Raw genomic sequence first — 26615 nt, 5'->3', positions numbered from 1 at the left:
CTCTTTAGTTCTCTGCTCACACCTAGCGCATAAATTTTTATGTTAAAACGCCAAAGCCATAGGCGGCGTCCAGTTCTATCGAGTTCGATCACTTAATATGTCCCGTGGCAAAAATTCAATTTGCAGCACATCCGCAACGCCAGAGAACTGAAAAAAAAAACAGACAGAAAAAAAACCAACGGTAAATGGTGTTGCCTTTAATGTCCAAAAAGTGCAAATGTGTCGACGCTCTGCCAGCGGGTCACAAAAACAAAGCGAACAAAAAAATCGCCGCGCTAAGCCCAACTCCCCTCTCTCTCTCTCTATGTCACGCTCTCCTGTGCGGAAATAAAGCGTACACACACACCGTTACATTTGTTGGCCACTTGTGTCACTTTGTTGCCGTCGCCTGTCTGGGTTTTGGCCAGTTTCGCCAGCCTTGTGGCTGACAGCAAAAGCGTTTGATTGAAAACTGATTTCATTATGATGCATTTGGCCTTTTTAATTGAAACTCTAAAGCGACTCACTCTCCCACTCTCTCCCACTCTCTCCCTCTCTCTCTCTCCCTCTCTCTCTCTCTCAATCTATGCGTTGCCTTGACTACGCGCTCAGTCCCATTTACTCCTTGCAAATTAGTTGCGGCATTTTCTTTGCCGTCTGATGCAAATTTATTTGGAATGCTGCGAGAACAACAGTTGGCCAGAGCTCTGTGGAATTTTAAGAAGCAACCTCGTTACCCACACTCCTCCCCCACCCTCTCTCCCACTGGAATTAAGCCGCTTATGGCCAGCCGCTTGGCTCTTGTTTTTAAATGCGCGGCATTCCGTTTCCGTTGCCGTTGCCAGGACTCGCATCTCTTGGTCGAAATATAACGATGTTGCCGCCGCTGCTCAAGTGCACTTGTGCTTGCCACAAATGGCTGCTGTTCGCCCTCTGCCGGCCCGCCCCGTCTCCAGCACACCTTTTATGCTAAATATCCCTTCAGCAGGGGCGGGGGGGCGTGTCTTGGCGCCGCTGATGCTCTGCATCAAATTTCGTGAACTTGATGTCGGCACCCAAAGCGACAGGCTGAGGTGTTGCTGTCGCTTTGGGTTCGAGTTGGGTTTGAGGTCGCCGCAAAGTGCGCCAGAGACATTTGCATAATGCCCGGGAGCAGGCGCTCGCCCGAAATGCAAATGACTACAAATTAAATGTGGCCAGAGTGCATCAAACTACAAGCAAACACAGACACATAGACTCTGGCTCAGACAGAAACCCAAGACGCAGCAGTAGTAGCCTGGTCAAGGCATGTCTCACTCAGACAGATTGTCACATCCAATATACATATATCGTAGTGTCCCACATCATTCGTTAGTCAGCCGATCCACAACACTTTTCCCTTTTCACATCCATCTACCTTTCGGGATGAGCGCAAAGAAGTTGGAGCAGGTCTACAAGTGCGTGGATGCCAAGCAGCAGCTGGCTGTCTATGATGGCGTGCCCATGGAGCAGGACACCTTCTGGCACTGGAAGGAGGGGGCATCGCGCAACTCGATCAGTGGCCACGAGATTATGAGAATCAGCTGGCTGAACAAAACGATGGCCTTCACGCATCGCGAGCAGCAGCTGCTCAGCATCCACGGCCTGTTCCCGCACGCCGTGTACAGCCTGGAGCAGCAGGTGAAGGTGTGCCAGCAGCGCTTCGCCAGGTTCACCTCGCCCTTCCAGAAGTATCTGTTCCTCTCCGACATGGAGTCGCAGAACAGGCGTCTCTTCTACAATGTGCTGATCAGCGACCCGGACACGTACATGTCCATATACAAGGCCAACGAGTGGCCCAACATGATCAAGAACTTCGGCATGCTGTACACGAACAACCGCGGCATGTACATCACCATCAAGGACCGGGGCCATGTCTACGATGTGCTGCGCAACTGGCCGCTGCGCCACTGCGTGCGCTACCTGATGGTGACCAATGGCCACAGCGTCATGAGCATGGGCGACTTCGGGTCGAGCGGGGCGCCCGTCGTGTTCTACAAGCTGTACGAGAATGTGGTCTATGGCGGCATGAATCCCGCCTGCTGCCTGCCCATAATGATGGACGTGGGCACGAACAACCCCTGCCTGATTAGTGATCCACTCTACTTGGGGGTGCGCGAGCCCCGCACCACCGGACGCGCCTTCGATGACTTCTTCGAGGAGTTCACCGTGGCCGTGCTGCGGCTGTTCGGGCCGCGCGCCGTCATCCAGACGAAGGACTTCAGCTCCGAGGAAACACTGAGCATGCTGGAGAAGTACCAGAAGCGTCGCTGCTACATGGACATCAGTCTGCAGCTCTTCGGCGCTTGCGGCCTGGCCGGCCTGCTGGCCGCCCTCACGATCACCGAAATCAAGTTCCAGGCGAATCAGTTCCTCTTCTACGGCCTGGAGAAGTTCAATTTCGGGCTGGCCCGCATGTGCGTGGCGTATCTGATGCGCCAGGGACTCGAATACGCAGCGGCGAAGGAATGCATCTGGTTCTGCGACAGCCATGGACTCATCGTGACGGACCGTCGCGAGCCCAAGGTGCCCGACGAGTTCCTGGAGTTTGCCCACAACTTCGAGGCCGTTGGCACACTGCTGGAGGCCATCGAGAAGCTCAAGCCGACCGTCCTGGCCGGCTGCAGTGCGGAGCCGCAGGTCTTCACCAAGGAGGTACTCAGGGCCATGGAGCAGAGCTGCCAGATGCCCATCATATTCGTCATGTCGCAGCCCGTCACCCTGGCCGAGTGCTCGGCCGAGGATGCCTTCGTCTACACGAAGGGCCGCTGCATCTTTATATCGGGCTGCGATGTGCCGCCCCTGAAGTACGCCAACAAATGGTATCAGCCGGGCTACTGCGCCGACATCTACATACACACCGGCCTCACGCTGGGCATCATGCTGACGGGCATGACCACGGTGCCGGATGACATATTCCTGATAGTCGCCGAGCGGCTGTCCAAGCTCGTCTGGCCGACGGACTTGGCCAAGCGCAACGTCTACCCGCCCCAGAGCAAAATCAAGTGCGTGAATCTCCAGATAGCCGAGGCTGTCTTCACCTACGCATATCGGCATAGCCTCGCCACGCTCTGGCCCGAGCCCGTCGATCCCATGGCCTACATAAAGAGCATGCTCTTCAACCCCCAGTACTCGGACACTGTTCCCGAGCTCTACTGCACCGGCGATCAGCACATTGGCACCGCCGAGTCGAAGCACTACTATCAGGAGAGCATTTAGTCCTAGCCCCCCCACTTATCGATTAAATAATTAATAAAAGCGCAACTCAAATTGCATATCTCTGGTATGGCAATTATTTGACTGCGGCGCAAGCTTTCCAGGATCGCCTTGACTGGCTCAGTCTAGTCACAGTCGCTGGGCAATTAGCTGCATGCACAGTTTTACATGTCAACCCAGGTCTGCACACGAGTGTGTGTGTGTGTGTGTGTGTGTGTTATTGACCCCCGCCGCTGGTGCTCGAGCTTGAAACTATTAAAAACAACAATCCCAATTGCAGTTGTATTGTATAATAAATTGAAACAACCACCGTAAAATGGCGCAAAACAAAGCCGCAACAAAGAGGCAGCCAAATTAAATTGCATGCGCATGTGTATGCAAGTGTGTGTGTGTGTGTCAGTGCCTGCCATTGACAGGTACTCCACTGGGAAGCGTGTTTTTTGTGTACTCTCTCCCTCACTCTCCCTCTCTCTCCCTCCCCTCTCAGCGTCTCATGTGAGTTTCATTTCATTTATCAATATGCCAAATGAAATACATACAGCAACTGCCTGCTCCCCATCTGCCCCGCCTCTCTTTGCGGTTAACAACGCGAAATGACCTGAGGTCAGGCAATCGCCTTTGCCCAGCTACAGCTAATTGGAAAGCATATATATATATCGTACATATATGTATGTATTTATATATAGCTATGGCATTTTTTCAAAATACTAGTTAAATGTCTCTATTTGCTGCCCGGAATCGTGCATTGATTAATTGTCGCCAGTTCGAGCAACATTTGATCAACTTAATGTGTGGGGTATAACATATTATTATGCTGCACTTAGAGCTATGCTGTGGGGACACAAATAAAGCTGAGAGAAAACTTTTTTTTGTATATAAAGTTTGGCTGGAGAATGAGGCAAGTCCATAAGACTATGGCTGAAGGTTAAGTATACGCAGCGTGGCCTTTTCAAATATTTATGGCATATTCTTCGAATACATGTTTAAAGGTGCATACCATGTGAAATGAAAAATGATGTAAGGGGGTGTGCAGTAGGTAAGCGAAATAGACTATGAGTGAAGATTAAGTATACGCAGTGTGGTCTTGCGAAATATTTATATTCTTTTAATAAATGCTTGAAGGGGCGTACCATTTTGGCCAGATGTAGTTATTAAATAATTAAAATTAATATTTAAAATATAAAAATGTATATATTTTTATATACTACAGAATAGTTTAACATATTTGGATATAAACATAACAAAAAGTGATTCAAGAATTTTTGTTTGATTATTTTTATTTTTATTTTTTTGAGCAATGTGACCTAATTTAAATAAATAAAATGTTAAGTATAAAAAAAAAAAAATAATATAAAACATAATAATAATAATACAAAATATATATTTTTAAACATATGTTTTACAATCTACATAAATACAAAAAATGAATTCAAAATAAATAAATAAATAAAAAGAATCCAAATTAAATTAAAAAAAATAAATAAATAAATAAATCGAAAAATAATAATACACTTAATAAAATTTAAAAAAATATATATATATAATCTTAAACATATTTTTTATAACGTATATAACGTAACGTAACGTACATAAATACAAAGTAGAGGTTTATTAATAATATCACCAATACAGTTGAACAATATTATTTGCTTTACCTCAATATATAGTCAAATATATTCAGATTTATTAGCCATTCTCTTCCATTCTATATTCCAGCAATCACTTCCACCTCTGCGCTCAATTTACATACAAATTCTGTAATTCTCTAAGCCCCACAATATTGAACAGTCAAAGTAAATTAGAGGCAGCTCCTTCATACCTACCCTTTCGTAGCTCTTGCCGGTGCAAATTGAACTAAACATTTGTAGTTAAGAGCCTGAAACAAAACTCTATTTACCCAAAGCATAAACAAATAAGTACTTACACAGAAATACACTTAGCACCCCTAGACGAAGGTGGCAGACGAAGGCAGCCGCCCTGCCAGCCGTAAATGTTAAATATGTTCTTAGACTTAAGCTCCGGGAACAATTCACAACTGATGCTGCCGCCAGTTAAGGAAAACTTTTTAAAGTATGCACCTGGCCAGCGCAAAGGTAACACGCAAATGGGACTATTATGAATGGTTTGAAGCGCGAGAGCCCTGGGAATACGGGGATGTAAGCGCGCGCAGACATTGGCTTGAAATTTTTACTCAAGAAAATTACAATATCATTTACAGAGTCTATAAATGAATAAGCATATTTTCCTCATATTTTACACCTGCCCAAAATTGAAAACACACATTTTCTATTAAAGAATCTTATCACATTTATTTACTGCATTTTTTTCTGTTTTTTTTTTTTTTTTAATGTTTACAGCTAAGTTTTTTGTTTAATTGTAAGTTTTCATAATTATTTACTTTTATTACCATTTTTCTTTTTTATTTTTACGAAATTTTTAGATAGCTCATGATACGTTCTTCAGGGCAGCTGTGTTTAAATTTTTCTTCCTCTTCTTTTATATTTTGTAGTAATAATTCTTCATATATATATATATTTATTTATGATTAGTTTACCATAGACAGAAAACTGTATACATACGTAAATGTATATATGCAAATGTACTTCAAGCGCGAATTATTAATGTTTTTTTTTGTAATTTTTTTTATATATATTTTATTGTATGAATACTTTGTAAAACGGGGTTCTTCTATGGTACGCCTCGAATAGTATATAATTTTGTTGTTGTTTTTAGTTTTTACAAGGATTTGTTGTTGTTGCTATTTTAACTATATAAAGAATATGTATATATATATATGTGTATATATATACTTATGTGTATATATATAGATTGAGTTTATATTAAATATGTAATTCTTTACTTTTGTTATATTAGTTGTTTTTGTTTTTGTTTACTCTTGTTATTCAAATACCGACATTGCAATTTGCTTCATTTACGGGTCATCATATTTTTATTTGCTCAACATCATGTGATTGTCATACAAAACATTTCACATAATCTTTGAATTATTTACAATAAATCGAAATCAAATGGTCTACCAAAAGCAAAAGAAACTTGTGTCTCAAGTCAGAAGCTCAGAGCATGATTAGCTGAAAAATACATGGAAATATTTGTTGTTTTTGTTTTTATATTTTTTTTATTCGTAGTTCATTTACAATGGTTAGATCCGAGGATTAAGCTAAAACGTTTCTGTATTTCGGTTGATCTCTATTTGTGAGTGTGTGGATAATTTCTAGATGGAAACATTAAAATTTTGTGGCTTTTGCTGAGAAAACTTTTAGAAAAATATTTCATTAATTTACGTAGCATACATATATATATGTATGTATGTATGTATATATATATTAAGTACATATGGATTATCTGTATATATGCACTTCTTCGATAATGTGGCCAGGCTTCTCGCTCTGGCTCATCGTTCAGAGAGAAGCGTTTAGTTTTCCATGTATGTGTGTGTGTGTGTGTTTGAGTGCTGCTGGCAGTTCAATTCATATTTCTCTTGTATATTCGTTCAATATTTTCTTCTACTGCCATTTCCAGATTTACTAAAATGTATTTGCCACACCAACTGACTTATAGCTATGGTTAAGTATCCCTATATATATAGATATATGAGTGTCTGTGTGTGTGTGTGTGTGTGAGCATGTTGGTCTCAATGCAGTAACTATGTGTATACGCATATATATTGCTTATAGTAAACATCAGGCTAACGCGCCATCTATACAACAACGGCCCAAATGCCGTTAGCGTGTTTTCATTTAGCCGTTAAAAAACTCGTCTCTCTCAAATCAGGAATAAAACTAAATGTACGTTATGCTTAATGTGTACGGTTAAAGTTCTGCGATTACAACTAAAGCAGCGCTATGTACAAACTCTCGCCTTAACCTAGCTGAAGTTGGGCTGATTTCTAGAAGTATTTGTTGAAATTTTGGTTCCGTAAAATACCGAGCATAAACTTTTGTTTTTTGTTGTCTACGAACTATTTATACATAGCTATTCGTATAACTAATACTAGAATTATTAAACAAATATTGCTAGTTAATATACAAATTCGTTTAAGATCTTCCCATGGCCAAGCGACGTTGTCTCTGTTTTTGTATTTTATTTAACTTTTATTTTTTTTTTATATTTTTATTTTTTCTGTTTTGTTAGATTTGTGCCGTTCGCAATGCACAAAACATTTAAATAATATATACACAAACTGAGGCAAGAAAATGTTGAGCTCAAATTGAATATCTGTATATATATATATATATGAGTGTGTGTGTGTTCGTGTCCTGTAGGTGGTTGTATTACGAGTAAATATCTTAGCATAATTTAGTATTATTATTTTTTTTTCTGTTATTTTCTTTCGTATTTTCGTTTCTTTCCTTCTTGAAGCAATCGCAGTCGCTATTGAAATAGAATTAGAGTTAGAAATAGAGACAGAGACAGAGAGTGTGAGTGTAAGATATAGATAGAGCGACTCTCTGTTCCATGTAAAACCGTATTTTCCATTTTTCATTATGGCAGGATCCTTTTGTTAGTAACTTTTTAGCGTTTACTCTTTACACTTGCTTAGCGCCTTCTCCACTTCATTCTGGCTATATGCATGTACATGTATGTGTGTATGTATGTGTGTGTGTATATGTTTTCGGTGTACTTTCATATGGAAATCAATCGAGACGTTTGCTATTTGATATTTGCTGTTTTGTTAATTTGAATGCCAAACGAAGAGCACTAAACAATATATATATATATATTGGTGCATATATATATGTATATGTATGTGTGTGTGTGTGTGTGTAAATGAAGCAAATAAAAACACATATTGAAAACATATTGAAATATTGTCTTTCAAAAGCTTAAAAATTTCAGTCTTTGTAGTTGGTTGCTCGGCTCTTGTCACTGCCTTCTGGGTGCTGGTACTCTCCATCCCTTCGCTGCTGCTGCTGCTCGTTGCTGTTGCTGTTGTTGTTGCTGTCGCTCTGGCTAGCTGTAAGCAAATGGAATGGCAAACATGAAAAGCAAACATTAATATCCATTTGTATATTGGCCAGGATTAGACGTGGCTCGAGCCAGGGCCAGAGCCAGAGCCACAGCCTGAGCTGCAGCTTCAACTTACTTCGACTAGAGACTTTTAGAAACTAGTGCACAGGGCTAGCAGAAACACGAAAATGTACAAGTGCTGGCCAAAACTGGGGCGTGAGCCCGCCGACAAGAACTCGGAGCTGTACAAGTACTCTGAGCGTGGGCAGCATGGTTCGAAAGGGAGCAGAAGAGGCACAGAAGTGGGCAAAGGCCATGAGTTAATTTTGTTGGGATTTGTATATTTAAGGGGGATGGGGAGTGGGGGCAGCTGGGGCAAGCAAACTGCGTCGAGTCGCATACTCACTTCTGGGTCAGACCAGGGCGTCGTTGCTAAACACATCGTTGACATGCTTGCCATTGCTGCTGCTGCTGCTGCTGGCGCTGCTGCTGCTGCTGCCGCTGCTGCCGCCACTGCTGCTTGTTGCTGATTTGTCCTTGAGGCCGCATTGCTACAAAAAAATAACGACACAAACGTAATTGGATTAGAATTTCGTTAATTGCTGGCGGAATAACATGGAAATTAGGCGCTGGAATCAGAGATTTGCATGCAAAATTAATTAAAACAATTAACGACAGCTGACGCCAGTTGTGAAATGTATATTTAATTGCTTTGCATTGGGCTTACCTCCTGCTTGGCCTGCCACTGCTTCATGGCTGATTTGTATTTCTCGAACTCGTTGCACCAGTGCGAGTAGATCTTCTGGTAGTCCTGCTTCTGCGAAGGAGGCGAGCATCTAAAGCGAGAGAGGGATACATAGAGAGAGAGAGAGAGGAGAGCACAATAAGTTATCGTCGGTAAATTACATTTGCAGCCAGACCACAAATATAGTCAGAAAAGTCGAAAGTTTCCACTTTCTAATTGCGCCACGGATATTTTGACGCCCGAGGCGCGTGAAAATTCAAATGGGGTTGCTCCACTCACCTGTGCGCATCCACGGTGACGCCGTAGCTGCAGAGCAGGGTGCCATCCAGATAGCTGTCGTATCGGCCGCCATCGCCCTCATTCACAGCGAGCAGTACCAGGCCGCCCTCGTTGGTCTCGATGTATTTGGTGGGCGTGTAGCGCACCTCGTAGCTGCAAGGAGGCGGAGAAAGCGAGAGGGGGTGAGTGAGTGGCAGAGATAAGGAGATTTTCTATTTGCTATATTCGAATTTTCCATTTCCATTTGCAGTGAAAAAGTGTCTCATTGGCAACGCACAATAAAAATCAATATAAACTGTGTGTGAAACTTTCGCAGCGCCAGCTGAAACTTTTTCCATTACGGACAGCCAGAGCGACGGATACGCCCTGTGCCGCTGCGGTGCCCGGCCAAAATAAGCGTAAACGCCAAACAGCGAGCGGACTTGAGCAACATTTTAAAGTGTCAATTTACCGCAGCATTGGCAGCCTCTGGATTTGGAGGGTGGTGCTTGGGTTGGGTTGGGCATGCTTGGGGGACTGGGCTGGGCTGGGTGAGGGAGCCATTGCTAAGTTTCGTTTGCACTTCCGATTTCATTATTTGCTTTCAATGCTCATTGGCTCGGCTCAGAGGCTGTCCAAATATTCAATTACCCTGGCTCTACTCACCGTCCCTTCTCCGTGGAGTGGTGGTACCAGCGCGTCTGCTTCTTGCGCAGCACCTCGGGCATCTTGACGAAGCAGGAGAGGTGCAGCGTCTGGCCGTAGGAGGAGGTGACGCGCTTGCGCAGCACGCTCGTGTCGCAGATGCCGGACGTCTCGTTGGCCACGTCCTGCAGCAGGCCCAGCTGATACGGCCGGCAGGCATTCACCTCCTTGTCCCAGCCGCAGTACGGATCGGCCACGCACCGGAAGCAGCTGTCGTAGCGTCGCGCGCACATGGCCAGGTCGATCTGCTTCACCTGATGGTCGGTGGCCAGGTAGAGCGAGGCCGTCTTCTGGCTGAGGGTCAGCTCGCGTATGGGCTCGTTGCGTGGCGACGCCTCAAAGATGTCCACCAGATTCGAGTGCCGCTGGCCGTAGTGCATGAACTGCACGATTTTATAGATGTGCCCAGTGCTCGTGGCCACAAAGTAGACCAGAAACTCTTGGTTCAGTTTATCAATGCGTATTCTAGAGAGAGAGAATGAGAGAATGAGAGAGAGAGTGAGTTGAGTTGATAAATCGCACAAGTCTCCTCTGTGCGGACAGTTTTTGTGCAACAAATCTCAAATGCACGCGACTTGGCTAACTTTTTCCTCCTCGCTGGCTTTCAGCTACTACTTCTTCTTCTGCTTCTTCATCTGTGTGCAGCAGCAAAACAAAGCGTTTAACTAAAAGCATATCCTGCGGCGCAATGTTCATAAGTTCCGGCCAAGTTATTTTACAAGTCGTTATGCGACACAACAACACTCGCAACAGCAGCAACAGCAACAGCAGAAAGAGGAAACCAAAAAAAAGACCAGGATTTTTATGCTGTCAGTGAGCGAGTGCTCCCAAATGTCAGCATTGGCCTGACTCTGGCTCTGCCTGCTGGCTGTTGGCTGTGGCTAGTGCAGCGAGTGGTGCACTGTATAAACTTGGCAAATGTCAACTTGCTGAGGCGAATACGTGGCTGCTTGCCAAGAGGCCTGCTCCTGCTCCTGCTCCTGCTCCCACTCCTGCTCCAGTTCGCTAATGAATACATTTACACATTTTACTTACTTGTCGACGACGAGGCGGGTGAGTATAACGTCTCGTTTGTAGAATACCGGATTGCCAAATTCATGATCGACCGCCTTGTCCATTAGCGGATGTTTGCGTATGAAATTTAACACCGAGTCCGGCAATGTTGCGGTGTCGTTGTGGCATGTGCCCGGACGTGGCTCCGGCACTTTCGAGTTCAGCACGGGCAGCCAGGCGCTGTTCGATGTCGCCTGCTCCTTGAACTTGCCTGCCAAAGGAGAAACAGAAACAGAAATCGAAACAGAATGAGAGTGAGAAAGAGAAAGAGAACGAGCATGAGAGAGTGTTTTATTTTATAGGTTGCATAAATGTGCAGCGCTGAAAAGTATGCTATGTTAAATTTATGTGTGTCAGCGCTGTGGTAAATGATAAATTGCAGAGCTCTCTGCGCTGATTTGTGGCCCCGGGCCACAGCCGGAGTCTGGCCAAAAGTAAAACAGTTCGAGCTACTAATTACACACACACACACACACACACACACACACACACACACATACATAGTGAGAGTTGAAGTGTTTGCTGCATAATCATTTGTTTTTCATAATTAATTACTTTGGCAATAGCTCGACTACATTTTTTCACACATTGCTGGAGTTTTTTTTCTATATATTTTATATAGATATATATGTATGTATGTCTATGCATGTGTATTGCAACATGCCCGCAAAACTTTTCATAATGAATTTTAAGTGTATGCCAGATTTTTTGCTGCCATTCGCCTTTTGGCGCTGTGTCGACTGTCGGCTGTCTGCTGTCGTCTGTCTTCTGTCTGCTGTCGGTTGGCCTAACTGAATGAGATGAGTGCTCTGGCACGGCTCCATGCGCACAATTTTTATGGTGTTAATGAACTTTTGAGCAAAGTGCTGTCACACACACACACACACACACAATTGCTCCACTTGAATTTGGCAACAGAGTTGGAAAACAAATTTATGTGTGTTATTTATAGAAACAGTAATCACACGCTAATATGACTTGGCATCAATATTATGCAAAAATAAGAAAATTATTTCATTTAAATTGGAAATTAAGAAATCTTAGTTTGACATGCAAATAACAGAGCCCAAGAAGTACATAAATAAACTATTATTAAATATGAATTTATAAATTTAATTATATGAGAATTTAATAAAATTTAATTAAAAATGTATTATATATTTTAATTATTTTTAATAAACTATAATTGCTAGATTTCATCCACATTTTAATTTAATTTTTAATTAATTAATTTAATAATTTTTTGTTTATTTACATAATACTTCATATATATAAATATTTTCTTAATAATTTTTTATTCTTTTATATATTATTATTTTATCAATTTTTTTAATATTTATGAACTTATTAAATTTAAATTTTATATAAATTTTTATTTTTATAATAATTTTAATTCTATATTGCATTACAAAATATTTTTATTTTCCTATTTACTTGATTTCTACAATGAGATCATATTTAAAGATTTTTGAGAAGTCAAATTGCATTCTGTTGTTAAATAATAAATTTGTGCTTTATATCAAAAATAATTTCAGCATTTCAATTATTTAAGTATTCAATATTCTTGAAGCAAGCTCTGCTCTCTCGCTCTCCCTCTCCTTCTCTCTCACTCTTTTCTCTTTATAATCTAAAATTTCTATGTACGCAAGTCTTGTAGATCCTTCGCAAATGTTATTCAACAGCAATAGCTTAAGGAAATGAGCTTCAGAGGCTGCCACCAAATCGGCAAATGTCGCTGCTGCTGCTGCTGCTGCTGCTGCTGGCGTCACCTCAGACATTTCGTACAGTGAATTTCGCATGAGGGGCGAGAGCGGGTGGAGAGGCACGCAATTTATGCGCATATTGTGGCTGAGGAGACTGCCACTAGGATTAAAATATATGACATGCATTTCGGGGTGCATGCCAGATTTTGTTGCATTGCAAATCGCATGCGTTTGGATTGCGTGTGGCTGGCAGGCGAGCATGCACCATGCAGCAGGAGCAGCAACTGTACAGGTACAGGTGGGCTGTTAGCACCTGTCACGCATATCTAGTTACCGTTAAGCATGCAGCACGCCAGCAGTAGCAGCAGCAGCAGGAGCAGCAGGAGCAGTGCCACCAGTCGAGCCGTTTTGTAGCAAATGTTAAAGCATTTAAAGCCGCACAACGAGCCCCACTGGCAGGCACATCAATTCAGCTCGCACCATTTAACGCTAAAATGCCAAAGCTTCTCGGCACGACTCACACACACGCACACTCGCACACACACACATGCAGCACCTGTGAGCGTAATTTCTTCCGGCAGCTGCAGCCCTACGTAATGGGAAATGCTGGAAGAAGTCAAACGTAGCCGCATGCACGTTCGTAAAAATGGCGCCGCAGAGAATTATTGCCAATGCAATAAATCTCACGCTTACACTCGCAGACGCCGACGCCGACGCCGGCACAGACACAGGCATAGTGGGCACACACCCATTGGCCCGCCCACACTCACACACACACACATACATATAGATATATATTTCATGCAGTCACCCACTAACCTTCAAAGGCCGCATTGATATCCCGGATATCGTAGCTGCAGACAGCCGAACCAATCAGTCCGTTTGTATTCGTTGTAAACGTGGCATAGAACTTGCTGTCGTCGTTGGGCATCTTGTAGACGGATTGTATTTCGTTGAAGTAGAAGGGGAACTCGCTCGAGATGCTGCAGTTCATGCGCGCCTTTAGATACGTCGCCCAGTTCTGGCTGATCATGTACTTGCCCCCGCGATCGTTCTTGCAGACGCGTGCCACACGCGAATAGACGGCCTTGCCGCAGTTGATGTACTCCACGGCGTGCTCGCGGAAGAAGAAGTACACAAAGTCCCCAATGTCGAAGGAGCCAACGAAATTTGGTTCTGAAATGGCAAATGGAAATGGATTGTAGAGAAAATTGGGTAACATTTTGGAGATATAATAAAGAATTTAATAGTTAATAAAATTATATTAAATTTATTTTATATAAAATATGTATTATAAAGTACTGTGATTTCATATTATCTGTGTTTCTTCAATATAAACAGCTAAATTTTTGCTGAATTTATAATATATTAATAAGTATATTTTAAGAGGTCATAAAGTTTACTAAATAAATTCTTTATATTTTTTACACATACTTGAAGCAAATAAAAATCATTTCGTATTTTTAATATATATTTTTTTAATATATATATATATTTTTTTTTAATTTAATTTCAAATTTCTTTATTCGATTGACTTTTTGTTTGATTATTTCAACCAACACCAATTGAAAAAAAAACATTAATTTTGTACATTCTTGAAATACATAAAAATCATTTCATATTTTATAATATTTATTTTATATATCTTGTCTTCCTTTTTCAAAATATAAATCAGAAGAAAACTATCAAAAATGTAAGTCTAAATATATTTTCGTTTTATATAAAGTTTGATTGGCAAACATTTTGCAGCGATTTGTAGAAGAAACTGAAATCTTTAAGCAAAGGAAACTAAAATTCATTCAATGAGAATTAGGCAAGCTCAACTTTAAGTTTTATATGCTCTATATTTTAATTTTCTCTTTCCATTTTATTTTCAGTCTGTCTTATACTATATACAAGATATTTAACATATTCTGCAGAGAAATCCAAGTTTTTTGTTTTATTTATTTATGTTATATTAATGTAACAAATAAAAAAAATATTTTATAAATATACCTTAAGTCATTAAAAATAATATATAATAATAATTTTAAATATAAAATAAATTCAGATAAATTAATACCCATTTGTAGCTCTATATATACTTACTGTCTAGTAATTTGGAGTCATATTTAACGGTGCGCTTGAAGTTGGCCTCTTTGCGGCCATTGGTAAAGTTGAAGAGGTCCGAGCGAAATATAACCGAGTCGGCTTTGGTGAATTCCGCATTTGTGCCCGCGTACTGGTGGAAAGTGGAAAGTGGAAAGTTGAGGGAAATGGATTATGCTGAAGTCGCTCTGAGTTGGATCGCAAGCAATGCTGGCAAATTAGCGCCAAATATTCGGGAAATTTGATTTGCCAAGGCAAAGGCGAAATGTAGCACACACATACACACACACACACACACAAACGGACATACACGCACACACATGCATGCACGCACACACAGGCACGCACACACAGGCACGCACACAATTACGCGTAAAGTGTAAGCACGTGCCTCATAGCCGATTCTTTGCAAGTGTTTGACTCTGCGTATGTGTGTGTGTGTGCATGTACATGTGTGTGTGTGTGTGTGTGTGTGCTTCACTCTAATTTAATTTCAGCTGCTTTATTGCGACTCTTTTAAATTTCTTGCCATTTGACCTCCCATAGCCGCACAGAACTTTGTCGCTTCCTTCCTTCTCGCTACTTTTCTCTCACTCTCTCGCTCTCTCTCTCTTTCTCTCTTACATACACACTCTCTCTTTCGCCTTTGCCTTTACTTTACTTTTGTAATTTTATTACAATTGACATTTTTCCCTTATTTTTTCTTCTTGCCTGTTTTTGCCCTTGCTTTTCTCTTTGCGTTTCTTTTTCTTTCCGTCGGCATTACGCGACTTGGCTGAGACTTGGACTTACCAGCGCTGGCAAACCAAAGGGATTTCCGTTTTCCACATAGACGGCGGTTGAGTTGTCAGCGGGATCGTAGGGACACTTGCCGATGCCCAACCCTATGCCGGGCACGTACTGGGATCTGGGTAAATGTGTTAAGTTGGCCTGGATGGAGACGGAGATGTTGATGGAGTTGGAGAAGGCAGAAGGCAGAAGGAGAAAAGAAAAAGCGCATTAGTTGACTTTAATTTTGGAATTTGCTGCTGGCTGGAAAATTGACTTCCAGCTTGACTGACATTCACAATTAGGCGCTGACACAGCCAGCTCTGGCCCAGTGAATTTTTGATGCAATAAATAAATATATAAATATTGTATATATATATATATATATTTGTTTCCTTCTACTCACATTTATAACGTAGTCCTTGGGATTGTGCGCATTAGTGCCGCAGACGTAGAGTCGGTGTCCATTGAAGTTCATTGGCTGAATGACGCGTATGTGATTGCGGCACTCCACCTTCTTGACAGGTGCCCGAATGTCGATTCAATGTTCCGTTAAATGAAAACAAATGTTTAAGCAAAATAATTGTGTACATGTGTGTGTGTGTGTGTGTGCGTGTGTAATGGGACAGATAGAGAATGTGAAGGCAATGCATAAGTATCGAATCGAGATGAAGGCCGTAATATTTGCATGCAATTTCGGTTAGTTAATTTAGCATGGATTATGGATTATTATTATGTTAACTATATATGTATATATATGTATGGGTAACTCTCAATTAAAACGCACCTCTCGCTTGCCCTTGGACACGCAGTTGAGTATATCGGAGCCAGTGGGTTCCAGTATGAGCACATCGCGCTAGAAACAGAAGAGGACAAAGAGAAACAATCAGGAATATGGGCAAACAAATGATTTCTTAGGTACTTAAAGCATTCGCTATGCTCCGGCCGCTGCGTTACGCTTTACAAATATTCCAAAAAGTTTATTGAAAGCGTGCTAAAATTTCATGCTTATCAAGAAGGCAAACGCGACAGCCAAAACAACAACAGCCACAACAAAAGAACGCGCAACAATTGGAGATGGCAGAAATGTGTGTGTGTGTGTGGGTGTGTAAGGAATGTGTGTGTACCACACGTACAATCAAGACGCACATCTCATATGCCAGTATTTGTAAAGTGAATACATATATATTTAGCTCTCTCTCTCTCACTCACTGTGTATATATTTTCTTGACTCTGACTGTGGCTGTGCTTTAGCTATGCTGCTCTTTTCATTCCTAACCATTGTCGTTGCTGTTGTAGTTGTTGTTGGTATTTCACTCACGTTGGGCATTTGTTTATTTAATTCGATTTTCGCCTGCACTTGAATTTTGAACGCGCACTGCGAATTATTGCCAAAGCAGGAAGCAAAGCAAAAGAAAAGCTGATTTGAAAAGCCGTCTAGTTGATTGCGAAGCAGGAAAAGGGAGTGGGTAAGCGATATGCCATACCGTGGAATAAGTATTTCTCATTCGAGTTTGGCCATCGTTAATGCGCCGTGCTTGTGTATTCAAGGAGACGCACCTACACACATAGAAAAATCTCAGAGTTGACACACTTTGCGCTGCGGCCATGTGAACACAATATCCTGCCCGGCTGACAGTTTGCAGTTTGCCTGAGACGGAGATGGAGACGGAGACGAAGATGGAGACTGAGACGGACTGGCAGTGCACTTTAAGGCGCCCGTCCGCCCTCTCGGGCAAGCGGCTAAGTGCTCCGGCTTCAACTTGAAACGCAATTTGCGAGCTCGAACTCGGCTCTGGCCGTTTAGGAGTCAGCACAAATAATTGCCGTTGAAAGCATTTGCCGCCGACTGGGCCGAAGCGTCGCTCGGATGACTCTAAAGATGTGCCAAATGGCAGACAGTCCAGTACGCAGCTCTCCAGAGCTCTGCGAAATGCGAGCTGCAAGTGCGGACTAGCCAAATGCCAATTCAATGAACTTGAAACGGAAACGGATATTGATAGTTGAAGACGAAATCATTAAAGTGCAATTGTGCAGGGGGTGGGCTGGGGCGTTGCCTACATAGATCTTGAGCAGAACGGATGTGAGGGCGCACACAAAAATGCCAAGTTTTTCGACTTCAGTTCCGAATATCGTAAATCGCAAATACTTTATGGTTTGAAATCACTTGGCAATAAAATCTAACAAATAAAAAAACAACAAATATCGATTAATTAAAGGAAGAGCCAAGGAAAACAGAAAGAAAGAACTTTTTAAACTGTTTTATTGTGTATATAAATATTTGGCAATCAAATAACTAGACTTTCTCTAGGGCAACTGCTGATGCGCATGTTTTTGTCTCTTCAGCTAGAATACTTGAATAGAACTGTCGACCTTCCGCCTCGATTTTCATACTCAAAGTGATTTTATATGAATATCTATTTATATGTGGAGCAGAGCATAATGAGATGTGCACTCGCATGCAGACTCTTGCATTTTAGTCTTTCCACCTTTTCTCTCTCTCTCTCTCTCTCTCTCTCACACACTTCCGTTTGGTAATCGAAATGCCATCATTTAATATTCTACATTCAGAGTTTGTCATATGAAGGAATTTGCATTTGGCATTTTGACAGTTTTAATTAGTTTTGTAATTATTCTTAATGAAAATATATTAATTAAATTTTATGCAGCTCTGCAAGCAAGCATCGATATGTCTTTCTGCAGTTGACACTCTGCTTAAACATTTGCTGTGATTTCATTCAAGTGTCATATGATATGATAATATTTTGAGCACAGAATCTCATGTGTCCAGACTGAATCAGGTAGAAAAATTACAAAATTTTTTATATTTAAGGAAAGTAAAAGTTGTTAAAAATAAAATATATATACTAACATTACTAGTTTGAGCAAACTGCAAACCTAGTCTAAATTAAAAACATATTTTTAATTTTAAGGCCAAAAGCTTTAACTTTCATTCAAAATATATATAAGTGCAGCATATTCAGAGCAAAGCTCTTGAAAAAAATGAAAAGAAAAAGAAATAAACGTATCGCAGCCAGACATATGCTTAAACAAACTTATACACAGGTGTGTGTGTGCGAGTGTGTGTGTGAGTGTGTGCGAATATTTATATGAGAGCATGTCACAGAGTGTGCGAACACAAACAGCAGCCAAACACAAACTCGACAAACATCTTCAGTGAGTGTCTGGCCAGGTAAAAAAAAGCCTGCAAGTGAGTGTAACCTGTTCATATGCAAACCTGGGTATGTGTGTGTGTGTGTGAGTGAGTGTGTCAACAACATTCTGTCTGGCTAGCAATACTGAAGAGGCTAAAAGTGTCTGCCCGCCTGTATCTATGTGTGTGTAGGTGTGTAGGTGTGCGTAAGTGTTTTGTGCATTTACATGCGCTTTTATAATACCCTGGAATATATAGCAGAGGGTATGCTGTATTTACATAGGAGAAAACAGCAGAGGCTGCGGCTGATTTCATCTATGTTTACTTGCAGACCCATTGAGGACTGCCAAAAGCCCAAGTCAAACGACCTGCATATGGCTTTTATATTAGTTAATTTAATAAAATAAAAAGTTAAACTTCATTTGCTAATTTCCAAATGAGAATAGTTTCCTTTTCTTCTAGTTTCTTTTCTCTGCTATGTCTATAAACTATATATCTATTTTATAGAATATATTGCAGTCCATCATTCCCAACTATCGCTCATTTCACTTATATTTCCATAGCAGTTTTTGCTTTACCCGCAGTCAATTGAGAATTGACTTTAACATTTACTTTTGCCTTTGCTTTTGCTTTTGCTCTTGAGCCTTGTTTCACTTACCTCGCATATCGATTGGCTGATGTTGCGCAGATTGAGACGAAAAATGCGATCCCTGCAAGAGATAATGAGAGATATATTAACAGTTGTTGTTGCTGTTTGCTGCTTGTTGCAGATAGATATGTGGCGGCTCGAGTGACACTTGAGCTAATCCCGCGCTCGTGCTCTGACACACGATAAGTTAATGCTCTGCTGTGCTGTGAAACGCAATCAGCACAAGAGCGTGACCTTACACACACCCGCACTCACACACACACACACACACACACACACAGGAAGTGGCTGAGGAGCAGACGTCAGTTTGTCAGTCGGCGGCATTCGAGCGACTTTCGAGAACGACTTTGCCTGCTGTCAAGCAATTGAAATTGTCTATTTGCCGGCGTCTCTCAGTCAGCTATCTGTCTCTCTCCCTCTCCCTCACCCTCACCCTCTTCCTCTGTCTATCTTTGGTATTTTTTGAAAAATCGTTGCGTTGCACATGGCTGAAGCGCAGCACCTGCTCATCACCGGCGGCTGCGGCGGCCTGTTACGTTTATTGCACTGTTCGTGCTCGTGATTGATTGATTGATGGATTGATATATCGATGTCGCAATATTGCGTCCACAGGGCCCAGCTACACGGACCAACTTTAACAGCATTTGCCGTGCCCCCTCCCCCACACTACCACACTCGCCGGCTACTCAAAAGTTTGCAGAGACCCGACTGAAAAGGGGAACGCGTCGACGCCGAAACTCGGTGCTAAAGTGTGTTTTATGTAGTTGCCGGCAGAGTTTTAGGCCCTGGCAGTGCGGCGCCCCAACAACTCGAAACCATTAATCTTCATTGCGAGAACTAGGGGCAAGCAGCAGCCGTGGCAGTGGCACTCGCTGCTGATGATGCCCCGACGACCGCTGCCGGCTGTGGGTTGCGTTGGAAAAATGGCGCTCGAGTCAAGTGGTAATTTTGGTTACTTTGTTTGCCAGCGCAAGCGAGGGGGCGGAGGGGGAGCGGCGAGAGACCGCAACTGTTAAAATGCGGCCATGTTCAACTTGCGGCAGACAAATGAGCAGACGACGACGGGCATTGTCAAATTGAGCTCGAGCAGTAGAGCGACCTGCCCACAGCTCTCAGCTCTCTGACCTGAACCACCCGACCCCGAACCAGACCCCGACCTCAACCTCAACCTCTACACCGACCCGTATCCGAATGGAGCCTTACCGCAGCCATCAGTCCCTCGGCTTTGGCTCCCTCGAACCGCACGTCGAGCATTAATTCATAATTATGTATGCCGACAGTGTTGCCAACAACTCGGGGCACTTTGGACGCTGGGCTTTCCAAAATGAAATATGCAGCTTCAAATGCGTTGAAGCTTTTCGCGTAGCTGCTTTTAGTGCCAGCCGGAAGTTCACACAGTCGCACCGGAAGTGCGCAATTAACGCGGGCTCGAGCACGTCAAATGGCAAACCGCAACGAACTTAGATACCCGTCATACGCCCACACACATATACACACAATGTATACCCTTGCACCCAGCCAAATAATTCTAGCCTCGGTGTACTTACATGGCGCCGACGTAGAGCGCATTGTTGCGCTCATCCATGTAAAAGGTTTTGTAGTGCAGCGGGCCGCAGCTGAAGTCCTTGACGTGCTCTGCAAGAGAGGAGAATGCATTTCACATGAGTACAGCAATACAAAGATCATATAAGCACATTAAGTATACGCCGCGCAGTAATAAATAGCGCACATTACGTATACGCCACGTTGCTAATCTAGCTGGCAAATCAAAGCAAACAAAGGCCACAGCACACTTAAAGGTCGCCGAGTGAGCCCTCTGCTGATTTCAGCTTCAGTTAATTAAAGTTTATGCATCTATTAATGAAACTGTCAGCGGCAGCGTGTGTCGGGCGAACCAGAAAAAAAAAAAACTAATTAAACTATTATAATTTAGCTGCGAGAGCTAATTTATGGGGCGGCTGCAGCAAGACAAAAGGACTTGTGTATAAAGCGGGAACAATACACTAAATATACACACACACACACACTCACACACACACACACTTGCATGGCAGTTGTAAACAAACAGTGAAGCCTGGCCTTGCAGATTTGACAGCGACTGCGGCCCAAGTGTCACGTACTCAGAGACGTCACGTGCCACGAAATAAATGTGTGTGTGTATGAGTGTGTGTGTGTGTGTGTAGGTAACACCACTGTCAATGCCATTAACGAAAGATTGAGGCATTTAGCTCAAATTTTTACGACATTAAGTTGTCAACTAATTTGGCGCAATTAGCAGGCAGCGCTGAGCGAGAGCCAAAAGGCGGCCAAAACTTTTGAGTCTTTGGCAAATCCTTTGATGGCAGCGCTAAGAGTCAATTTGAGTTGTTGCCCGTTCATGTCAACATACAAAATAAAACAGCGGCTAATGAGCGACGACTGACAATGGCTGCCACACCCATGCTCCCACCAGAAGAGTACAACAACAACAACTGAAGTAGAAGAAGCAACGACAATAATAGCAGCGAGAGGCTCATCAAAATGAGCAAAGTCCGGGCCATTCCTTTGGCAGTTTCGTAGTGATTTGCATAATAATAGATACATAATGAATAATAAGCAAGTATCTATGTAAATAGTCGCCGCCCAGTGGGCGTGGCTCACTTGCTGACAAGTTGACCCTTATGCAAATTAGTCGTTGTTGACCAGGCCCAGACCCAGACCCCAAACACGGAACAGCATTATTTTAACGATGCGTAAATCCTCTGCTTCAATTCGCCTCTTTTGTTTCAATAAATTTTTATTTTTCTTGTAATTTCCTTAACAACATGATGACTTGTTTAATTTGACAAAAGGTTCTCTATTTTATAGTTTTTTTTTTTTTTTTAAATTATAAAAATTGTACAAATCTTTGTAGAAAAAAAAAAAAAAAAAAACAAATTAAATAAAACTAAAATAATAATAATAAAGCTAATGAGAAGTTTAAAAAATAAATATATATATTAAGTAAAATTAAAAATAAAATAAAATTTATTATGTTAAAGTAAATAACATAAATTAATAAAAATTAAATAATAAAAAATATAATTAATAAAAATAAAGTAAAAGAAAAATAAAAATAAAAAAGGAAATAAAATAAAATGAAAATAAATAAAAACAAATGTCTGCAAATATTGCATACTAGTTGACAAATGTTTTCCCATTTTAGTGTTTTTTTTTATTTTCATAGTAGAAAAGTAAAACAAAAACATATAAATTTAATGGAAAAAAAATATATAAATAAAAAATATTAAATTTAAAAATAAATAACATGAAATTTATAAAATAAATAAATAAAAGAAAATTTAAAAAATAAATAAATTTAAAAAAATATAATAAATTAAAAAAAAAAATGAAATACAAATATATAAAAAAAAAAAAATGTAATTATATATTAAATGTATAACAGCTGCAGTTCAGATTATAATTGTAAAACTTTCACTCCAGTTCAGACACATTGAGACACACAGAAACATAGACAGCTTTTCCTTTAATAAACGATATTTCTTAGAGTGTAATTTGGTAACCCTAATTCGTATGTATACATTTCTTCTAGGCTGCCGCGTGCATTGAGTATTAGTTAAGCGCTGTTGCCATGGCTTGCGGCGCACTAAAATTTGGCCTAAGACAAAATTTGAGGTACGTAAAATGCGCAACGTGATTTGTTCGCCGCTTCACAACGTCGTCTTTCCCACAGCTCTCTGCTGGCCTCCAAGCACCAGAGCAGTGTAAATAAGAGCCGCCTCAGCCCGCCCCTGCGCAACTGGCATGCGAGTGTCCTGAAGACGGACTATCGCAAGGTTTGGGATCCGAAGTACAACAAGGTAAGCCAAGCCGCATGGGGAGCGTGTTAAACAGTGACTAAGGGTAAACCGCACACACCAGGGCACCGCCTTCACTCACAAGGAGCGCCAGATATTGAACATAATTGGCCTCTATCCGAGCTGCCATCGCACCGAGAAGGAGCAGCTCTTTGCCGTCTACACGAACTTCAAGGCGCACAAGACCAATCTGGGCCGCTACATTTATCTGCGAGCGCTGCGCGCCCGCCAGGAGCGTCTCTATTACAGGTTCATCATCGATCGCATCGAAGACGTGATGCCCATCATCTACACGCCCACGGTGGGCATAGTCTGCCAGAACTTCAGCCACATCTACCACACGTCCATGGGCCTGTATGTCAGCAAGTACGACAAGGGGCACATGACGCACGTGCTCAACAACTGGCCGGAGACGGACATACGGGCCGTGTGTGTGACCGACGGGGAGCGCATCCTCGGGCTGGGCGATCTGGGCGCCAATGGCATGGGCATATCGGTGGGCAAGCTGGACTTGTATACGGCACTGGGCCGGATTCCGCCGCAGTATCTGCTGCCCGTGGTGCTCGACGTGGGCACCAACAATCAGCAGTTGCTGTGCGATCCCATGTACATCGGGGTGCGCGAGGAGCGGTGCAAGGGCGAGGAGTACGATGAGTTGGTGAACGAGTTCATGCAGTCGGTCGTGAAGACCTTTGGCGTGCAAACGCTGATTCACTTCGAGGACTTTGCCACGCCCAATGCCTTTAGGTTCATCAAGAAGTACCAGAACGAGTACTGCTACATCAACGACGACATCCAGGGCACAGCCTCCTGCGGCCTGGCCGGCTTCCTCGCCGCCGAGCACATCACCAAGAAGCCGCTGAACGAGCACGTGATCATGTTTGCTGGTGCCGGCAGTGCAGCGCTGGGCGTGGGCAATCTGCTGCTCAAGGAGCTGCTGAGCCGCAAGATCACGGAGGAGGACGCTGTCAAGAACATCTACTTCATCGACGTCGATGGCATTGTGACCAAGGACAGAAAGAAATTCATCATACCAGACATCAAGCGCTTCGCCAAGGACTTGCCGCCCGAGAAGAATCTGGAGAAACTGGTGGAGGATCTGAAGCCCTCCATTCTGCTGGGCGCCACTGGCCAGGGCGGCATCTTCACGGAGAAAATTCTACGCAGCATGGCCAAGAACCACAAGCATCCAGCGATTGTGGCCTGCTCCAATCCCACCAACAAGTCCGAGTGCACCGCCGAGCAGGCCTACAACTTCACAGAGGTAAGCGAAGGCACTTCACCCACTCCACTCGCACCACCTACTTCACCCTCTCTTCATTGCGGTTACAGGGTCGAGCATTGTATGCTTCGGGTTCGCCATTTCCGCCAGTTGTGATTAATGGCAAGCGGCTGACGCCGTCGCAGGCGAACAACGCTTTCTCCTTTCCGGGCGTGGCCCTGGGCGTTCTCTGCACCAAGCCGCACACGATCACGGACGAAGTGTTCCTGGTGACAGCGCATGCGATTGCCGAATATGCCCGAGAGTTTGCGCCCAACGAGAACGCGCTCTATCCCCCCGTCAAGGAGGCCGCTAATGTTGCCTTCCATGTGGGCGTGGCCGTGGCCAAGCACATCATCAGCTGCGGCGCGGCCACCATCTACCCGATACCCAAGGACATCACCAAGCACGTGAAGGACTATCAGTATTACACGGATCTCGGCACGGCTCTGCCCTCGGTGTGGCCGTACCCAGAGCTGGCTCGCCTGCCACTGCCAGACAGAGATGAGGACACGGAGTGCGCGGACTGAGGAGGCGTGTGTATGTATTATTTATTATATATATATATGACTTGTTTCACCTGAGCCAACAGAAAAGAGGCAAGCTCAGGGACGTTAGAAAATAGATAATAATAATAAAGAGATTAAAGTTTAGAGATCCGCGGTGAGATCTGTAAAAGTTTTTCTTTTAAATATGCAATGAAAGCAGCAGCAGTTTGAATTATATGTTATATATTATATATAAACCAGATGATGATAGATAGCTGAACACCTGTTCAGCTTTCCCTTTGACTGATCTTTCCATCAGCCAAAACTCTGTCGGTTTCTTATAGAAAAAGCAAAGAATTGAAAGAATATATATATAAAATTGTGACTTGACTCTATTATTAGGAGTTTTAGCTCGTTAATTGCCTGTCCTAAAACCAAGTAAACCTGTCTCTAGATCTGGCTGCCCTTTTATGAAATTGTTTAAGCTTTTCTTAAGCTAAAGCATTCAAGCCCGAGCAGCACGTGTTGGCAGCAATAGCAACAAATACGACCCAAATAGCGTCAGCAAAATGTTGAGAATTTTAACGTCATTATTGTCTGTCAAAGCGACATTGACATATGTATGTGTGTGTGTGTGTGCTGTGTGTGTGCGAACGTTGCTGCTTTGCATATAAAATAAGACGAAATGTGTGCTCACCAAAAATGTCAATCAATTTTTTTTAAACGTCCTGCGTACATATATTTGTTTTGCCCTGTCTTCTCTCTCTCTCTCTCTCTCTTCTCCCTCTCTCTCTCCCTCTGTCTGTCTCTCGTTCTGGCATGCATGCATTAAAAAGCAATTGGTGTTAAAGGAGCAGTCACGTTGTCTGCCTGTCTATCAGCCTGGCATGTGGTTGCGCCAGCATGAAAGACCCTACTCCAGCACCAATTGGTGTGAAAAGGACATATATAAACACACACACACACACAGGCATATGTATACATATACAGAATACCCGTTAAAATATACAAAGAAGGCAGCGGCAGCTCGAAAAAAAAATGTAAAATCATTTTCTTCAACTGACAGCTGTCAAAATATTTGCTCTCTGTCAACTGCGCGCGTTGTTGTTGCGTCTTCGATTTTCCATCTGTATGGGTGTGTGCGTGTGTGTGTGTGTGTGTGTGCGGGTGTGAAGTGTCTCTGCAAATTTCATTTTAATATTCATTACTTCACACTATAATGCTGAAGGTTATCATTGACCGGACCCGTCTGCTGCTCTGTTTCGGGTTTCGCTTTCCTTTCTTCACTTCTCTTATTCCATTTTCCATTTGACCTTTTTTTTTTGGCTTAAAGTGTGAGGGGGGGTGGGTGAATTAAATTTTTAACACAATATAGCTCAGACACTGGCCAAAAATGCAAATCTCATGTTCTGGTAGAGATTGGACTGAGCTTCTCCTGCTGCCAGTTGCCATGGCTTATAGAATTTAATTGCCTATAAAAAGAATGTGCGCGCCTTGTTGCTGCTGCTGCTACTCCTGCTGCTGCTGCTGCTGCTGCTGTTGTATAGGGCCAAGTCAGCCAGAGTTGAGTCGTAAATTTTGAGTGTCCAACGCCCCAGAGAGCGAGAAACTGTTGCCATCGATTTGCGGCTAACGATAAACGCTCGAATCTAAATGCCGCCATCAGAGGTTAAGCGCCGTTAGCCAGCCACGCTCTTCTGATTATATTGTGCGTCAGCATATAAAT

At 42.7% G+C, this 26615-nt stretch overlaps 3 protein-coding genes across 4 annotated transcripts in view; 2 read left to right on the top strand and 1 right to left on the bottom strand.

Moving 5' to 3' along the window:
• Positions 1–1302: 1302 nt before the first annotated feature.
• LOC115565747 (NADP-dependent malic enzyme) lies at positions 1303–3492 on the top strand. Its single transcript, XM_030391110.2, has one exon. The coding sequence runs from the start codon at positions 1384–1386 to the stop codon at positions 3214–3216; it is 1833 nt and encodes a 610-aa protein (XP_030246970.1). The 5' UTR covers positions 1303–1383; the 3' UTR covers positions 3217–3492.
• A 2200-nt stretch (positions 3493–5692) lies between these two features.
• Positions 5693–26615, bottom strand: part of Sema2b (Semaphorin 2b) — a 62679-nt gene continuing 41756 nt past the window's right edge. Inside the window, exons 3-16 of one of the 2 annotated variants that reach the window (XR_016196956.1) lie at positions 20852–20939; positions 19314–19365; positions 16289–16357; positions 15908–16018; positions 15526–15663; positions 14734–14866; positions 13465–13821; positions 10925–11153; positions 9851–10354; positions 9206–9358; positions 8909–9017; positions 8588–8732; positions 8318–8436; positions 5693–8188 (exon numbers count right to left, since the gene is read on the bottom strand). Coding sequence is in view for 1 of the 2 variants with exons in the window: in XM_018105981.3 (XP_017961470.1) it covers positions 8595–8732; positions 8909–9017; positions 9206–9358; positions 9851–10354; positions 10925–11153; positions 13465–13821; positions 14734–14866; positions 15526–15663; positions 15908–16018; positions 16289–16357; positions 19314–19365; positions 20852–20939 (2081 nt within the window). In the remaining variant the exon portion in view is untranslated. The remainder of the gene's footprint in view (positions 8189–8317; positions 8437–8587; positions 8733–8908; positions 9018–9205; positions 9359–9850; positions 10355–10924; positions 11154–13464; positions 13822–14733; positions 14867–15525; positions 15664–15907; positions 16019–16288; positions 16358–19313; positions 19366–20851; positions 20940–26615) is intronic. The other variant, XM_018105981.3, reaches the window with a different exon arrangement.
• LOC108654540 (NADP-dependent malic enzyme) lies at positions 22747–25038 on the top strand. Its single transcript, XM_018105989.3, has 4 exons — positions 22747–22958; positions 23017–23143; positions 23205–24404; positions 24473–25038. The coding sequence occupies exons 1-4, from the start codon at positions 22915–22917 to the stop codon at positions 24929–24931; spliced, it is 1830 nt and encodes a 609-aa protein (XP_017961478.1). The 5' UTR covers positions 22747–22914; the 3' UTR covers positions 24932–25038.

This window comes from Drosophila navojoa, chromosome 5 (genome assembly GCF_054131105.1).
Source record: "Drosophila navojoa isolate 15081-1374.11 chromosome 5, UAZ_NAV_1.0, whole genome shotgun sequence".
Lineage (NCBI taxonomy): Eukaryota > Metazoa > Arthropoda > Insecta > Diptera > Drosophilidae > Drosophila > Drosophila navojoa.
This window is presented reverse-complemented; position numbering and strand designations above follow the sequence as displayed.

Bases quoted from the DNA above. Each gene is read 5' to 3' on its own strand.
- LOC115565747 (XM_030391110.2), top strand. From the start codon at position 1,384: ATGAGCGCAAAGAAGTTGGAGCAGGTCTACAAGTGCGTGGATGCCAAG.
- LOC108654540 (XM_018105989.3), top strand. From the start codon at position 22,915: ATGGCTTGCGGCGCACTAAAATTTGGCCTAAGACAAAATTTGAG. The intron at 22,959-23,016 runs GTACGTAAAATG...TCTTTCCCACAG, and splicing joins GGCCTAAGACAAAATTTGAG to CTCTCTGCTGGCCTCCAAGC. The intron at 24,405-24,472 runs GTAAGCGAAGGC...TTGCGGTTACAG, and splicing joins AGGCCTACAACTTCACAGAG to GGTCGAGCATTGTATGCTTC.